The 18026-nt window shown below is 52.4% G+C and overlaps 1 protein-coding gene across 6 annotated transcripts in view; it reads right to left on the bottom strand.

Annotated features, from left to right (window-relative positions):
• Positions 1 to 17015, bottom strand: part of WDR4 (WD repeat domain 4) — a 35290-nt gene extending 18275 nt beyond the window's left edge. For 2 of the 6 annotated variants that reach the window (XM_025380752.1, XM_025380751.1), the window contains exons 1-5: positions 16833 to 17003; positions 14418 to 14483; positions 12639 to 12779; positions 2191 to 2347; positions 1051 to 1163 (exon numbers count right to left, since the gene is read on the bottom strand). In XM_025380752.1, the coding sequence (XP_025236537.1) occupies positions 1051 to 1163; positions 2191 to 2347; positions 12639 to 12779; positions 14418 to 14483; positions 16833 to 16921 (566 nt within the window). In that variant the 5' untranslated portion in view covers positions 16922 to 17003. Of the gene's footprint in view, positions 1 to 1050; positions 1164 to 2190; positions 2348 to 12638; positions 12780 to 14417; positions 14484 to 16432 lie in introns of all 6 variants that reach the window. The other 4 variants (XM_025380755.1, XM_025380753.1, XM_025380754.1 and 1 more) reach the window with 4 other exon arrangements.
• Positions 17016 to 18026: the final 1011 nt, after the last annotated feature.

Below are 18026 nucleotides of genomic sequence, written 5' to 3'. Positions count from 1 at the left end.
AGTGGTGGGGAGGGGAGGGAGGGAGTCGTGGGGAGGGGAGGGAGGGAGGGGAGGGGAGGGGAGAGGAGGGGAGTGAGGAAGGAAAAGAGCTGTTGAAGTTCATTTTAATACTATGTTTTTACTCAATATATCCAAATGATGAGGCATTTCCCTAAAGGGGTGGGAAGTGTGTTCCTGTCAGCAGAAGCCTCCCTCACGTGCCTGGCGAGGCAAGGGAGCTGCAGACACCCCAGCTAGAGATGGCGAAGGGGAGGGGCCCAGGGGCTGCAGTCCAGAGAACTCCGGAGCTGGATCACTAGGGAACTAAATGCAAGTCAGAATAAGCTATCCCGAGGCACACATCAGTGACTGGCCTTCTTAAACAGGGAAATGTCTGCATCCGTTCAAAACCAGGAAAACGTAGGCAACCTCGGCATTGAATTCCCTCCCTCCAATTTCTTCCACTGCCTCAAATAATGTATTTTAAAACATTTCAGCCAATTACACTAAGCACTTTTCCTCTGTAAATTCTAATGAGCCTTTTGTGAGAGAGAGAGAAGCGGGCATTCAGGAACACCTCCACGCGGGTCCTGGCAGAACTTGTTTTGTGAGAGAGAAGCGGGCACTCAGGAACACCTCCACGTGGGTCCTGGCAGAACTTGCTGCCACGAGAGGCTGCCACCGGGCCGTAGAGGCTGCTTAATTCTTGGATAGCTGAAATCATGGAAGTTCGTCCTCGCTCCCAACACACCCACCGCCCACCAGCCAACAACGGCCGGGCATGGCGCAGGGGTCTCCACACTGAGACAGGGATTTCCCAGAAACAAGCCCTCCCGTTCGATCAGGACCAATGGGAAGTCACCACACAGACTACAGGTAACAGCGCAGAGTGAACCCCACCCTTTCAGGGCTTCTGCAGGCAGCACCCACGGCACCTGCGGTGACCAAGCACCAGGGCTGCTGTCACCTGTGTGGGGCCTCGCCAGCTACAGTGGCACCTGCTGAGCTGCAAGCTGATGCTGTTTTCAAAAAGAGCTTCTTTCTGCTGGAGGGGCAGGAAGGGGCACTCACTCTGTGTGCCCCAAGCAGAAGGACTCGATGCTGTGGGGCGCCGCGGCCCAGCTGACTCGGATCTTCTCGTCTCGGTCGGCAGTGAGGATGAAGCGGTCATCAGGACTCACAGCCTGCATCACCAGGGGCCAGAAAAGAAAAAGATGCTCACCTGAGTCTTCCTGAATCCAGTCCCTCATGGAAGCAGGCAGGGAGGCTGCAGCCTGGCTGCCAAGACGACGCGGCCTTCAATGACAGACCAGCTTGGCTCCTCCCCTCCTCCTGTCCCTGCGTCTAATCGCTGGCCCTCCTTCTCCCTCCCCAGAGGGTCCCCGACCACCTCCAGCCCTCACTCCTCAGTGCTAGAGCAGGCTTCTGGGGTAGGGCTGGGCCACCCCGTCTGCCCGTCTCCCGCAACTCGGCAAATCCAGGCCCCACTCCCATTTCCACCCACCCCAGGCCTGCTGCACCCTCATGCCCAACACTGGGTTGCCTTCCTGTCACACGTGTCCCCACACCCAGCTGTCACCAAGTCCCAGTGAGGTTCCCTTGATACCCCGCACTTGCCACTGTTCCTGACTGTCCCTGCATGCGTCCAATCCCAGCTCTACCACCCAGGCTGTGGGCCTGGGCCCTCTGGAGCTCCAGGTGTTTGTCTGGACACATGGGGCAGGCAGAATGGGGTGACAGGGGCTGCTGGGAGCAGTGCTGAGGTGATGTTCCTACAGCACCTGGCACAGCTCCGGGCCAAGGAGGCGAAGCCAGAGGCTCGTGGCTGCACCTGCTCCTCCCACACCTTCACTTCCCATCTGGGGCCACCCCACTGGCCACCTCCTGCCTCACCTGCCTTCTTCATTCTCCCTGCTGCCTGCTTCATCTTCCTAAATCCTGTTCCCACCACTCCCCTGCTCCCAAATCTGCAGAAGGCTATCCCTGCTATGGGGGAGCCCCACTCTCCCCACCAGATGATGGGGCACAGACCGGGCAGATACTGACTCAGCCTGTACCCCACATACCATGCCCCCCAAGTACTGCGTCTAACAGTATGGACAGGTGCCCCACCTGCCTGAGCCTTGACAGGGCAGACATTGACTCAGCGCATGCCCCACGTACCGTGTCCCTCATGTACCGCGTCCTGCACCTACCATGTCCCCCACCTACCACATCTAACAGCATGGACAGGTGCCCCAGCTCTAGATGGCCACACCCGTGTGGCTCCAGCACCGAAAAGGAGTAGACGTCTCCAGACTTGTCGGCCACCAAGACCTTCTCCTCAGAGGCTATGAAGGTCAGGGCTGTACACCTCCTCGCCACAGTCCTAGAAGGCCAGAGAGACACCCCCATTAGCTTCCAGAAGCAGCGCAAGGTCCTTGACAGCCCTGAAGGCCCTGTGGGCAGTGGTAGGCACCGGTACCTGACCATATGCTCTATTTTCCAGCTGCTGAAGATGGTGCCAAAAAAATTAAGCAATGCTAACAACTGGAACAAAGCCAGTGCCTTTGACAAATTTACTTTCACAACATTTTTCTTTAAGAAAATTGCTCCTAGCCGAGCACAGTGGCTCACGCCTGTAATCCCAGAACTTTGGGAGGCCGAGGCGGGAGGATCATGAGGTCAGGAGATTGAGACCATCCTGGCTAACACGGTGAAACCCCATCTCTACTAAAAATACAAAAAATTAGCCGGGCGGGGTGGCAGGTGCCTGTAGTCCCAGCTACTCAGGAGGCTGAGGCAGGAGAATGGCGTGAACCTGGGAGGCGGAGCTTGCAGTGATCCGAGATGGCGCCACTGCACTCCAGCCTGGGTGACGGAGCAAGACTTCGTCTCAAAAAAAAAAAAAAAAAAAAAGAAAAGAAAATTGTTCCTGATGGTGGGATCTAGGAGGTAGATAAAAGGGTGACAAAATCCTCAACTTTCCTGTGTGTTTGAAAACTGTCATCAAGAAATGGGGGAATGGTTCCTTGACCCCACAGTCTTCATCGTACATTGAGGGAGACAACGGCCCTCTCCATAAATGCTGAGTGTGCTGGGGGCCACTGTCAAGGACAAAGGCAGGCAGCAGCCTCCAGGGCCCCCCAAGCCTTGCTGCTCCCCTGACCTGCACTGACCCCTGCTATCATTCTGCTGCGTCGGACCAGGAGCCTCAGACAGACAGCCATGCCCCGTGCCCTGCAGAGGGATGGAGGGGCCCGGCCACCCTCGGCGCAGGACCCAGCCCAGGGCAGCAGTGAGGCAGCACCCTACCCTCCTTGGGAGGAAGCGCCGCTACCCAGCGCGTGAGAGGCCTGCACTCCCCACAGTCCACATCCAGATCAGCACATCCACGAATCCAACCCTGACCCAGAGCCACGGATGCGCCAGAGTTCCAGATGCAGCACGTCTGCACACTCGTTCCGTAAGAACCAAAGTCACAATTCGCTCCCTCTCCTTCACCAGGGCTCAGGGCTACACTACTTCCTGGGGCTCTCATTTCCACACCATTTCTACTGGAATCATCCCGTATTTGTGTCCTTTCCACAAGGCAGGGACCCTGTGTTCTATTTTACATAGATATGAGTTGTAACACTGCTTCCCACACACGCAGTTAGCCACAGGGCCTCACCGTAGAACAGCGGCCAGCCCTGCTTCACCACCCCCAGGGCTGTGGCGGTGCACACTGCCCAATACACAGCCAACACCAGGCAGACAAGTACAGCGTGCCCGGCCCCCTGCGGCTGGAAATGCAGATGAAAGCTTCAGGAATGCTGTCCTAGCAAGGCCCCTGTTTCTCTCAGGGGCAGAGGGACAAAACGACAGAAAAGGGTAGGCAGGACCTTTGGGTCACACCCCAGCCTGGAAGCAGCGCCCCTCCTCCTCCCCCGCAGCTGTGCAGCGCAGCTGCAGAAAGGAGGCAGAAGGGAAGCATAACAGGGTAAACACAGAGAAAACAAGGACAAAGAAAGATAATTACGCTCTGGGGCAAGATTAATCAGAATTCTCAGGGTGCACTGTAATTTAAACAAACAGCCCTGCACTGCGCCAGCAACACAGCCCCCAATGTCCGATGGGCTCATTAAGCAGCTGCCACAAACACGACCATGGTGGCACAGAGGAGCAGCCCAAGAGGACGCCACGGGGAGGGGAGATGGACTTGGACTCACGGGGCGCTCATCCCCACAGCCAGGCTGGAAGGCGCGTGGCACAGATGGCCCCCAACACCGCGCCTCCTGCCCAGCTCAGCAGAGGGCACTGCTCCTCGTCCCTTTGTCCTGCCCCAGCCGGAGGCTCCCAGCCTCTCCAGCTGAGCTTATCCTGGCACCGATTCTAGGACGCAGCTGAGCCGTACTCGTGGGCTTGGGTGCTAGGATCCGAGGGAGGTCACAGAATGGAGCAGGTCATTGGACCAATGGCAAGCCGGCCTGTCACCCTAGCTGAGGCACAACCCCACCCTCAGACCACGAGCCTGTGCAGGGTCTCGGGTCTCAGCACTCCCTCCACAGTCACTGGGTTCAGGACCCAGAGACCAGCAGAACTCAGCAAGTATTCGCCCATCTCCACAGGCCCCCCAGGGGGGCCAGGCCCTCTGTCCTCTGCCGGAAGTCGAGTGGCTGAGCCCTGAACCCCCAGACTGAGTTGGCGCTGCCCCGAGCCCCCCTCCAGAGAGCCACTTGGGCAGCCCCAACAGGGCACTGAGGACGCCAGGCGCCATCCACACCCACACTCCAGCAGCCAGGCACTCTCTCTCCATCCGACAGGCAGAGCGAATCGGATGGTTTCCCGGCTCGGCCTTTCCCACGCGCTGCCGCGGCCCTCACAGGCATTTGCGGAAACACTGACTCCACTGCGAGGATTTCTCCCTCATAAACGCACATGTCAAAATCAATGTATCACTCGTCACCCTGTGTCCTCATCTTCGGTTTGGAAAACCTGGCCTCAGTCTCTCGGGCCAGGAGTCTCCTGACTGCCCAGGTGGCAGGCCCTCTGGCCCTCGCGGTTCTAAACCGCTACCTGGGCAAGAATCGTTGCTGCCCACAACTTCCATCTTGGCTGTGCCTCAAAACCCTTCAACAGGAAGCTTACCAGCAGCAGCCCAGTAACTAAGCCACCACTGGACAGAGCCTGGCGTCTCGCCCAGCTCAGGCGCATCCTGCAGCGGTGCAGGGCCTCAGTGAAATGCACATAGGCCACGAGTACATGGAACCTCTAAAACTGAATGGAGGTGGATGTGCAAAGCGTAGGTGGTTTTCTGGGGAGAGGGTGCATCTGATCTAAGAGTCTGCGTAAAAAGCCTCCAGGTGTGGGGAGCAGCCCCATGTTTGCGGACCAGCCACAGGGTGCTGCCTGCCAGCTCAGCATGGTTCCACTCACCCCCGTCCTCTCCTTGAAAGCAGCTCCTGATAAAACTCACCCTATGCTCTTCTCCCTGCCCCACTCTCATCCCCCAAATGTACTCCTCCTGCCACAATAATCCCCTCCAATTTCTCACTGAGAGAAAGGGTAAAGATTTCACTCCACCTGATGCTGAAAAGTTTACAAACCCACAATTCTAAAGGAATTTTAAAAAGATTATTGAGGAATTTGCCAAGGGATGTTGAAAGTGGCAGTAACTTCACACCTGTGCCCACTGTCCTGCAGTTCAACTAGAGAAAGGGGAGGCAGCAATGCGTGCCCTACACCAAGGTCAGGAGAAATCCCAAGCACACCATCGAGGCCGGAGTTTGTAATTTGCTGCCTGGACCGCATCAAATCACAGAGTCCGTCTTCCATACCACCTAAGGCAAACATTTCCTACACAAAGTTATACCGCTGACATCACTTTCAAAACCAAGAGCAGGCCGGGAGCAGTGGCTCACGCCTGTAATCCTAGAGGTTTGGGAAGCCAAGGTGGGCAGATCACCTGAGGTCAGGAGTTCAAGACCAGCCTGGCCAACGTGGCAAAACCCCATCTCTACTAAAAATACAAAAAATTAGTCAGGCATGCTCGTTCATTCCTATAATCCCAGCTACTCAGGAAGCTGAGGCAGGAGAATCACTTGAACCCAGGAGGCGGAGGTTGCAGTGAGCCAAGACCACGCCACTGCACTCCAGCCTGGGTGACAGAGAGACGCTCCGCTCCACAAAAAAAAAAAAAACAAAAAAACAGTGAACTCACAGGTAAAGGGTCACTGCCAGGAGCCAGCCTTTGCTCCTTGCTCACACGCCGCAGGCTGCCCATCCCTCATCCCAAATGCGTGGGACCAAAAGTGCTTTGCACTTCAGATTTGTTCAGGTTTTGGAATATTTGCAAATACTTACTGGCTCAGTATCCCTAACCTAAAAATCCAAAATCCAAAACATTCCAGTGAGCATTTCCTTTGAGCATCTTGCCTGTGCTCAAAAAATTTCAGATTTTGGAGGATTCTGAATTTCAGATTAGGGGTACTGAGTGCACTGCCCACTCTTGGACTTGTGCTTTTTGTTTTTTTTTTTTTGGTAGAGATGAGATCTCACTATGTTGAGGCCAGACTGGCCTCGAACTGCTGGCCTCAAGCAATCTTCTCGCCTTGGCCTCTCAAAATGCTGGGACTATAGGCGTGAGCTACCATGCCAGCCTCCCAGAGTTTTACCAGGTGTTTACATAAAGAGAATCACACCAGCACACGACCTTCAAAAGGGGAGTCAACACAGCAAGACATCTCCCTCTCGGCAAAGCACCTGCAACCAAGACGAAGAGGCCCCGCCCCCCACCAGGCGGCAGCGGTGTCTGCACCCACCGTCAGTCCCGAATCACGGAGCTCCCAACCTCAAACGGCCTCCTCCGAGAACCTCAAACCTCCTCCGAGAACCTCAAACGGCGTCCTCCGAGAACCTCAAACCTCCTCCGAGAACCTCAAACAGCCTCCTCCGAGAAGCCGACTGCACAGGCAACCGCATTGAGGGGAGAGAATTCTAGATTCCTCCCTGCTCCGGGCCATGCACGATGCCAGGAGCAGAGGCCCCGTCCCTCTGCAGGAGTCAGAACCCCTGGAGGAGCCCTGGGCCTCCGCGCTTCCATCAAGGTGAAGAAGCTCCACGGTTAGGAACCAGGACACAGCGGGCAGGCGGACTGGACATACCCTTTCTCCCAAGTTCAAAGTGAGACACGACCTCTGGACAGCGAGCCCACATTGAAGTAAAGTGACATTCCACCCACGTCTCCATCTTTCTGGTGACCTCAGAACTTCACAGCCACAGCACTGTCCGGACTTGAAAGAGTTAGCGTGTTCAAGACACGAGCAAGCTCCCTGCCCCTCACCCCTACCCGCCGCCAGGCCTGCGGCACATACGGCCAGATCCTGCCTCCTCTACCCTCTGCAGGCAGTGGCTACTTCTCAAATGGTGTCTGGTACCAGACATCAAAAGCCTTGGCACAGGGTACACCCTCTGCACAGTGAAGAATTAACCTTGCCTTTGGCCTCATCTCTAAGAGTAGGGGCCTTGGGCCCCACAGGCAGCCTCAGTATGTGATTTAGGGCAGGGGCCTGCGGCCACAAGGTGTCCACTCCACCTCTGGAGGGGCTGGGAACTAAAGGTCGGCCACCGACAGCATGTGATCAACCCCAAGAAAACTGCCGGACACCAAGGCTTGGGAGGCTTCGCTGTGTGCGTTGTCACACATCAGTGCCAGTAAACCCACGCTGTCCGCACCTCTGCAGTCCCAATTGCTCTCACTCAAACTTCCCAGAGTTTAAAGGCAGGAAGAAGTACAAGGAAACAGTAGCATTTGAACAGTGGAACAGTGTAAACAATCGAATGGCCCAGCTACAGGGAATGACACAGTGTTGTCAACACTGCCCTGGGTGGGGAAACAGGCTACAGGCTAGCACATGCCACCGCAACAATGTAACACATGCAAATACTGTAATCCATCTGCAGAGACGAGGAGGGCCTGGCCCCAGTGCTCATCACATACTCTGACTCTGGGTGGTGAGATTCAGGGTGGTTTTTGTTACTGTTCTCATTTGTACTTCTCAGTGGTTTCCAATTTTCTGTACGGACCAAAACCAAAGGATAAAAAAGGCAAAAGGTAGCACGGGAGGACACCGAACTGTACTCTAGGGGAAGCAGACAAGTGAGAATTTGCTCTCAACTTCTACGACTCCACTCACCATAGCTGAACAGGAACCCACACATTCCACTGTCGTCTAAGTAACTGGATCAAGTCTGAGATCCACGTACACATCAGCACATGGATCTCAGCTCTGCACCTGTTCTCGACCCCAGGGCTTTGAAGTTAAGGCAAGGGTACTGGAAAATGCTAATCCAGTCTCAGTGGTTACCGGTGCAGCTCACCTTACACACCTGTGCCACAGAAAGGCCATGTGAGAGCGATACTTTGGTAGATGGGCTTATTCTGTAAAAATAAAGTGTCCTAATATAAAGAGCTCCTACAAACCAATAAACAATACCCCAATGGAAAAACATAGGATATGAAAAAAAAAACAGCTTACAAAACACAAATGATTCTTAAGTACATAAAAAGTTGCTCTTCCAGCTGGGCACCAGTGGCTCACACCTGCAATCCTGGCACCTTGGGAGGCCGAGGCGGGTGGATCACCTGAGGTCAGGAGTTCAAGACCACCCTGGCCAACATTATGAAACCCTGTCTCTACTAAAAAAAATTGAAGGCCGGGTGCGGTGGCTCAAGTCTGTAATCCCAGCACTTTGGGAGGCCGAGACGGGCGGATCACGAGGTCAGGAGATCGAGACCATCCTGGCTAACCCGGTGAAACCCCGTCTCTACTAAAAAATACAAAAAACTAGCCGGGCGAGGTGGCGGGCGCCTGTAGTCCCAGCTACTCAGGAGGCTGAGGCAGGAGAATGGCGTAAACCCGGGAGGCGGAGCTTGCAGTGAGCTGAGATCCGGCCACTGCACTCCAGCCTGGGCGACAGAGCGAGACTCCGTCTCAAAAAAAAAAAAAAAAATTGAAAAAATTAGGCAGTCATGGTGATGCATGCCTGTAATCCCAGCTACTCAGAAGGCTGAGGCAGGAGAATCACTTGAACCTGGGAGGTGGAGGTTGCAGTGAGCCGAGATCGTGCCATTGCCCTCCAGCCTGGGCAACAAGAGCGAAACTCCATCTCAAAAACAAAAAACAAAACAAAACAAAAATGCTGACCACCAGTAGACGGACAGTCAAGAAAATTGCTGTAGCTGGACTCAGTGGCTCACGCCTGTAATCCCAGCATTTTGGGAGGCCGAGATGAGTGGATCACCTGAGGTCAGGAATTCAAGACCAGCCTGGCCAAAAGGCAAAACCCCATCTCTACTAAAAAGACAAAAATTAACTGGGCATTGTGGTAAGCACCTGTAATCTCAGCTGCGCGGGAGGCTGAGGCAGAAGAATCGCTTGAACCCAGGAGGTGGAGGCTGCAGTGAGCCGGGATTGGGCCACTGCATTCCAGCCTGGGTGACAGAGCAAGACTCTGTCTCAAAACAAATAAACAAATAAATAAATTGCAGAGCATATGGCCTAGCCCAGATGAAATAAATGACAAAGTCTGCCCTTTCACAAGACACCCAGGTGGCTCTTGTGCACATGCCTGTCAGAGCTCAGCCAGGTCCTTCACTTTAGGAAAATAATTACCAGGCCGGGTGCGGTGGCTCACTCCTATAATCCTACCACTTTGCGGGGCTGAGACGCGTGGGTCACCTTGAGGTCAGGAATTCTAAACCAGCCTGACCAACATGATGAAACCCCTTCTCTACTAAAAATATAAAAAATTAGCCAGGCATGGTGGCACATGCTTGTAATCCCAGCTACTTGGGAGGCTGAGGCAGGAGAATTGCTTGAACCTGGGAGGCAGAGGTTGCAGTGAGCTGAGATCGCACCATTGCACTCCAGCCTAGGCAACAAGAGTGAAACTCCGCCCCCTGAAAAAAAAATTTTTTTTAATGACCATCAGATTCTTTTAGATCATTTCATTTTTACCTTTTGGGAGTCAAAGCCCCCTTTGAGAATCTCATGTGAATTATGAAAGCTCTCCACAGCAGCCAGTGTCCAAAAGGCAAGACGAACTGTTATGTGCTTAACTGAATCCCCCAACCCACAACTCCTGTGTGGAAGCCCTGACCTACCTACGACCTCAGAATGTGACTGTATTTGGATGGGACCTTTACGGAGGTGAAACAGAGGCCAATGGGGCAGTCCTGACCCCATCTGACCGGTCTCCTTTCAGGAATAGGAAATGAGGACATAGACACAAAAGGACGACTCTGTGAAGACACAGGGAGAAGACACCATCGGCAAGCCAGGGAGAGAGTTCTCTGAGGAACCAGCCCTGCCCTGCCAGCCCCTTGATCTTGGTCTTCCAACCTCTACAACTGTGAGAAAATTGTTAAGACCGCTAGTCTGTGGTATCTTGTTAGGCAGCCCAAGCAGACTAGGACAACTACCATCTTCTTTCAACACTGAGAGGGTGAAAACCTATCCATCCCTCCTTCCCACAGGCTGTCTGAGAAATCCAAAGTCAAGGCCAACCTACTAGAAAGCCCCTGCCACCTGCAGAGATCCCTGTGGAGGGCGCAGGGCAGGACACCTCAAGGCCACCTTGAGGCATTCACCCTGAATCCTGAAAATACTTCCCATCTTCTCTATTCTAGGTCCTAAATGACTTACTCGTGTTGCAGCTATCTTAGCAAGAGGCTGCCGTTCACAGGTCTTTCAAGATAAAGATGATGCAATCCACAGCAGTCAGGTGGAAGCAGCCATTTATTATCAGTTATGACTCGGACATGTGGGGACATGCAGTTAAAAGTCATTTTCCTACTGGGAAACCATCACTGCCTATGGGAAAGGAGCCGGAAGGCAGGTGAGAAGGGAGGCTGTTTAATTTTGGTTTGGTTTAATTTTGTTGTGTTTTAAGTTTTTAAACCATGCGCATCTATTACCTACCTGATACACAAAAACATATTGTGAATCACATACACATAAAAACATGTATAGTAAAACCCATATACACAAAAACACATAAAGTAGAAATGATGCAGCGTTTCAGGGCTTTCTTTTTAACCTGACTGGAAGAGAGGACAGAACAGGCATTCATTGCTTTTGATGCCACCTAGAATTTGGTTTTTTTTTTTTGAAATGGAGTTTTGGAGTTTTGCTCTTGTTACCCAGGCTGGAGTGTAATGGCATGATCTTGGCTCACTGCAACCTCTGCCTCCTGGGTTCAGGAGATTCTCCTGCCTCAGCCTCCTGAGTAGCTGGAACTACAGGCATGTACCACCATGCCCGGCTAATTTTGCATTTTTAGTAGAAACGGGTTTTGCCATGTGGGACAGGCTAGTCTCGAACTCCTGACCTCAGGTGATCCACTCCACCTGCCTCGGCCTCCCAAAGTGCTGGATTACAGGTGGGAGCCACTGCACCCAGCTGAATTTGGATTTTTACTCTTCTCTTTGAAAATGAGATGAAGCTGGGAGCGGTGGGTCAAGCCTGTAATCCCAGAACTTTGGGAGGCTGAGCCAGGTGGATCACCTGAGATCAGGAGTTCGAGACCAGCCTGGCCAATGTGGTCAAACTCCGTCTCTAGCAAAAAATACAAAAATTCTTGGGCATGGTGGCATGCACCTATAGTCCCAGCTACTCGAGAGGCTGAGGTGGGAGAATTGCTTGAACCCAGGAGGCGGAAGCTGCAGTGAGCCAAGATCGCACCGCCGCACTCCGGCCTGGGTGACAGAATGAGACCCTTCTCAAAAAGAAAAAAAAAAGAAGATGAAATAAAAATCTTAAAGACAGGCCAGGTATAGTGGTTCACACCTGTAATCTCAGCAGTCTGGGAGGCTGAAGCCGGCAGATCACCCTGAGGTGAGGAGCTCAAGACTGGTCTGGCTAACATGGTGAAACCTCGTCTCTAGTAAAAATACAAAAAATTAGCCAGGCATAGTGGCGAGGGCCTGTAATCCCAGCTACTCAGGAAGCTGAGGCAGGAGAATCGTTTGAACCTGAGAGGTCAAGGTTGCGGTGAGCGAAGATCGCCGCACCACTGCACTCCAGCCTGGGCAACAAGAGTGAAACTCCATCTCAAAAAAATAAAAAAAGAGGACTAGGGAAGGCAGAAGAACCTTTCTGGACTTTGCTTGGTAAGAGGGCAAGGCATAGCGATATCTCCGTTCTTGCCAGAGTTACTGGCCTCCTCATCCACACGGATGCACTCCCCATCCACTCTTCAGACACTCAGACATATGTGCACTAAACCCACCCTCAACAGACCCCAAATCCCTACCACTCTCCAGTGCAGGCCCACAGCCTCCTTCCCGCTAATCACAACGACAGAGGACCGCCCTGGAAGGCAGGGGCACCGGCACCAACACTGCAGCCGGAGGGACCAGCCACAGGGCCCGGCTCTGTCTTCCAAGCCCACTCACCAGAGGTCTGCTACCTAACTCTTTACCACCCAACGGGGAACAGAACAGCACCCCTGCACCCTCCCAGAGCTGCTGTGAGGATCAGATCAGCCAACACACATACGGCACTGAGCGGTGCCTGGCACCGAACTGCAGCTCCATGTCAATCACCTATCACCATGTTATGGTCACTATTGCTACAGGCATGCAAGGACAAGGTGTGCATTCGACAGCTTAATAATCCAGCGTTAGCATCTCATACCTGACACTCAGACATTGCCATGGTTTTGTACGGAAAAGAATCAGACGCTTACTGTCATCGGTTAAAGCAAAATAGCTGCCAGACTTGGAGAAGGTGGACGCCAGAATCACACCGCTCCCCTGGTCCAAGGGCGCGTCCTCCCTGAGGAAGAGAGGAAGACAGTTAAGCTTCTGCTAAGGAAATAAGAATGCATTCCCCCATGGCCAGCATGGTAATTTCTAACACGGAAGGAGGTAGAAACTGTTAAGGGGTTCATGTAGCCAAATTACAGACATACTAAAAGGACATGGGGAAGTTCCAAACAGCTCTAATTTTATCAGCGTGAAGCCTAACTAAAGAGAAAATCTCCCAGCATACGTGCCAGAACCCAGAGAGCTAAGCTGGAAGAACTCTCAAAGACACATGACCCTCTTCCTCACGGGCAAGGACTAACCCAAGGCTAGAGGCAGGGATAAACTCACACTAAAAATACTAGTAACAGGCCCGGTGTGGTAGCTCACACCTATAATCTCAGCACTATGGGAGGACAAGGCGAGAGGATCGCTTAAGCTCAGGAGCTCAAGCCCAGCCTGGGCAACATGGCGAAACCACGTCTCTACAAAAAACTACAAAAATTAGGCAGCCTGGGCGCAGTGCCTCACGCCTGTAATCCCAGCACTTTGGGAGACCGAGGAGGGTGGATCACGAGGTCAGGAGATGGAGACCATCCTGGCTAACACAGTGAAACCCCATCTCTACTAAAAATACAAAAAAAACTAGCCAGGTGTGGTGGCAGGTGCTTGTAGTCCCAGCTACTCCAGAGGCTGAAGCAGGAGAATGGCGTGAACCCAGGAGGCAGAGCTTGCAGTGAGCTGAGATCGCGCCACTGCACTCCAGCCTGGGCGACACAGCAAGACTCTGTCTAAAAAAAACAAAAAAAAGGTATGTGATTACTGACAGAAACTAAAAGTATTTAGAAAAGTCCTAACACTGTGTTTTTGTTTTTGTTTTTTTGAGACGGAGTCTCGCTGTGTCACCCAGGTTGGAGTGCAGTGGTGTGATCTCGGCTGATTGCAACCTGTCTCCCAGGTTCAAGTGATTCTCCCGCCTCAGTCTCCTCCTCAGTAGCTGGAACTACAGGTGCCTGCCACCATGCCTGGCTAATCTTTTTATTTTTAGTTGAGATGGAGTTTCACCACATTGGCCAGGCTGGCTTCGAACTTCTGAACTCAGTGATCCTCCCACCTTGGCCTCCCACAGTGCTGAGGTTATAGGCATGAGTCACCGCACCTGGCACTAACACTGTACTCTTTTTTGTTGTTGTTGTTGTTGTTGGAGACGGAGTCTTGCTCTATCCCCCAAGCTGGAGTGCAATGGCACGATCTTGGCTCACTGCAACCTCCACCTTCCAGGTTCAAGAGATTCTCGTGCCTCAGCCTCCCAAGTAGATGGGATTACAGGTGCCTGCCACCACGTCCAGCTAACTTATTTTTAGTAGAGACAGGGTTTCGCCATGTTGGCCAGGATGGTCTGGAACTTCTGACCTCAGGTGATTCATCCTCCTTGGCCTCCCAAAGTGCTGGGATTACAGGCATAAACCACCACGCCCGGCCAACAATGTACTCTTAATGCCTAACTTGAAAGTTACTTTTACATGTCTCTGCTGAGGTGGTACTTACCCGCACCAGTGTGTGACAGAAGCTAAGAATTCAGCAAGTAAGACAATAATCGCTTCTTACACCCTCTGGTCCCATTATCGAACCATTAAATCAGGCCCTGAAAAGCTTCCCCACATCTCACCCTTTATTTTCTTGTGACTTCTTTTCCGCAGCACTGCAGTCATAGATGAAGAGGCTGTCATCGTCACTAAAGAGAAATAACAGAATGATTTTAAAAGGAGTTACCATTAGACAGAAATAGCAACTTTTTACATTTTTTTTTTCTTTTTTTTTTTTGAGACGGAGTTTCACTCCCATTGCCTAGGCTGGAGTGCAATGGCACGATCTCGGCTCACCACAACTTCTGCCTCCTGGGTTCAAGTGATTCTCCTGTCTCAGCTTCCCGAGTAGCTGGGATTACAGGCATATGCCACCATGCCCGGCTAATTTCGCATTTTTAGTAGAGACGGGGTTTCGCCATGTTAGCCAGGCTGGTCTCAAACTCCTGACCTCAGGTGATCCGCCCACCTCAGCCTCCCAAAGTGCTGGGATTACAGGTAGAACCACTGCACCCAGCCTAACAATGATTTTTATTTTTATTTTTTGAGACGGAGTTTCGCTCTTGTTGTCCAGGCTAGAGTGCAATGGTGCAATCCTGGCTCACTGCAACCTTGGCCTCCCAGGTTCAAGCCATCCTCCTGTCTCAGCCTACCAAGTAGCTGGGATTACAGGCATGCACCACCACACCCGGCTAATTTTGTATTTTTAGTAGAGATGGGTTTCTCCATGTTGGTCAGGCTGGTCTCGAACTCCTGACCTCAGGTGATCCGCCTGCTTCGGCCTCCGAAAGTGCTGGGATTACAGGCGTGAGCCACCATGCTCCGCCTGCCTAACAATGATTTGTAAAGGAGCACTTTATTAAAATAAAACAAAACAAAAAAATGTTGATTTTTTTTTCTCTGTGGAACAAAAAATATTTGCATACTCATTAAAAGTCTTTCCTTGACAAGAAAACTGTCTAGATACAATATTTCAGAGAACAGTTAACAAACTTTATTTGCTTAATCTCTTATTGGAATATGTCATACACTACCTGCACAGTTCTGTGGGAAAAAAAAAGTTCAGTAAAACTAATGAGGGATAAATACTCAACAGGTATTACTATGCTATTCTCTCAGGCACCAGAAAATCTATGCGGCATGGTTATAAGAAATCATGTTCTGATACTGTTGAGTTTTCAGTGGGATTCTGTATACAAATTTCAAAGAGCCATTACTTATTTAGAAACATATCCCACCTACCTGAAAATGTTCCCATGACCCCAACATAAGAATTACCCATCTTCCACACCGTACCAACATAAGAATTACCCATCTTCCACACTGAACCTAAACGCTAAACTCTCTTCGGTTTATCCCATCCCACCCCCCGGCACGTATCCTGTACATATTTATAGCCTTTAAAGTGAGTGCACCAAAAAACTTTCCATATGGAACCGCAGACTTGTCTTCCAAGTCAGAAACTCCACCAACCACTAGAATTTCCTCAAAATGCATAGACTGAAGGTAAGCAGATCATGTCTAATACATCCACAGCTCACTCTGGCAGGTATTAGACCGGGAGTCTAAAACAAAATCACCTGGGATACGTGACAAGTTTCCGAGTACAATTTTTGTGAGACCTAATTTAACATCGAATTGGCTTTCTGAAACCAAACGAAGAATATACAGTACATGTGACAGACACGTCGTCCAAGTGTGAAATCACAAATAACCTGGGAAAGAAAACGAGGGGCTGAAACTGACAGCACTACTAATTGCTCCCAGAGTCCTGAGTTAAGACTATTTCATCAACAAACATTAACTAATTTAAAAATCCCCGGCGTCGTCCTAGCACTGGCGATACACTAACGAAGGAGAATAAAATTACGGAAAGCAAAACCCGAGCCGTGTGAAGGGCCACTAGGAGGTGCGCGCTGCGAGCTCTACGTGCACCCTTGGGTCGAGTAAGTAAGTGTCGGAGATGACCTGGAGCGCTAAGGAGCAATTAAGGCCGGGTGAGTGGATGCAGACCGGGAAGAGGGAACGGGCAACCCCTGCAAGGAGAGGGAGCGCGCTCGGAGGTCAGTGAGCTCGCCATTAGCCCCTCCCTTCTCACCAGGGAGACCCGAGACCCACTTCTTCCCAGTTCTCCAGAGCGTGTTCGGCCGGGCCTTGCTGACTGGTCAGCAACGTCCCACGTGCTCTGCCCACCCGGTCCCCGCCGGCGCCGCGGAGACCGGAAGTGACCCAGCGCTAACCGGGCAAGAATACCGCAGACCAGCCATCTACGGCAAGGAGCGCGCCAGCGGCCGGGGAGGGAGCGCCGAAAACGCACCCTGCAGGCGCAGACACGCGGCCAGGCGGAGACTGCGGCTGAGGGCTCGCAGGATGGAGCGGGGTTCCCCGAGGTCACTCCAGAGCAGGTGCGACCAAGCGGTGCCGGAGAAGCGGGGCCGCCAGGACCCGACGCGCGCCCGCAGCCTGGGCACCCTGTTCCAAGACCAAGGCCCCCTCACCTGCTTGCTGTGGAGGTGGCCAGGAATCGGCTGCCGCCCCGCACCACCAGCGTCTGCCCGCATAACGCCAGTCCCACAGACCCCGCCATGTACCCGCCCGCCTCGCCGCCATACACATGTGCCCGCCTAGAGCCTCTTCCTGTCTGCACCGGTCGCTGACGCCAGGCGCGGACGCCGTCAGATGACGTAGCCCTCACCTACTGCGCATGCTCCAGGCGAGCCTGCCTTGAGCATGCGCAGCAGGCGCTGTGACCGTCCTCCCGGTTGGGATTCGTGGCCTTCGGTGTTTCGGGCTTGGCGGTTAACTCACCAAGGTGATCTGATGGCGTGCACTTCGCACGATTCCAAGTGCTTGCCTAATGTTCGTCCTTTCCTCTAGACGGGGTAGGGCTGGTTCTGGATCTTTTTCCGCTGTAACTGGAGAGACCTGATAGCTACTTGATGCGTGCCTCACATGAAGTCAGCAGTTCGAAACTAGCCTGACCAATATGGTGAAACCCCGTTTCTACTAAAAATATAAAAATTTGCTGGGCGTGGTGGCGTGCGACTGTAGCCCCAGCTACTTGGGAGGCTGAGACAGAAGAATTGCCTGAACCCGGGAGGTGGAGGTTGCAGTGAGTCAAGACTGCCCCACTGCACTCCAGCCGGGGTGACAGAGCGAGACCCTCTCTCTCAAAAAAAAAAAAAGTCCAAAATGTGGTCATGGGTGTGGGTGTCTCGGGTGGCGTTAAGTCTGAGGTCGCTAAAGGTAAGCCTACTTAATCTTTGCACTTAGAAAAGCCAAAGATGACTTAAAATCTCCAAACTGGAGTGGTATTTCCAACCCAAACTATGGTTAGTTTCCAGTGTTCATCCCAAGATCCCCAAAAGCCTCTTACAATCCCAGCATCAGGCACAAAATCTAGGATCTCATGGTCTGTCTTAGATTGGCTTGTCCAGTGCAGCTTCTCTTGATTCAGAGACTTACGAACTAAGAAGATGCATTTTCTCTCCCATGCACCCAACATATGATGGTGAACCAGGACCAGATAACCACAATAAATACTTGCATGTGAAAATGAGAAGAGGAGGAGACAGAGCAATCACTGGGCCAGAGCAATTCTCAAATCCTATTGGAAGCTGTTTTCAGGCCCTACAAGAATAAGAAGTCCTCCTTAACCAGGCCCGAGTTCTGCTTCCTGGGAGTGCCTCCCC

The sequence above is a fragment of the Theropithecus gelada genome, chromosome 3 (assembly GCF_003255815.1).
Source record: "Theropithecus gelada isolate Dixy chromosome 3, Tgel_1.0, whole genome shotgun sequence".
Lineage (NCBI taxonomy): Eukaryota > Metazoa > Chordata > Mammalia > Primates > Cercopithecidae > Theropithecus > Theropithecus gelada.
This window is presented reverse-complemented; position numbering and strand designations above follow the sequence as displayed.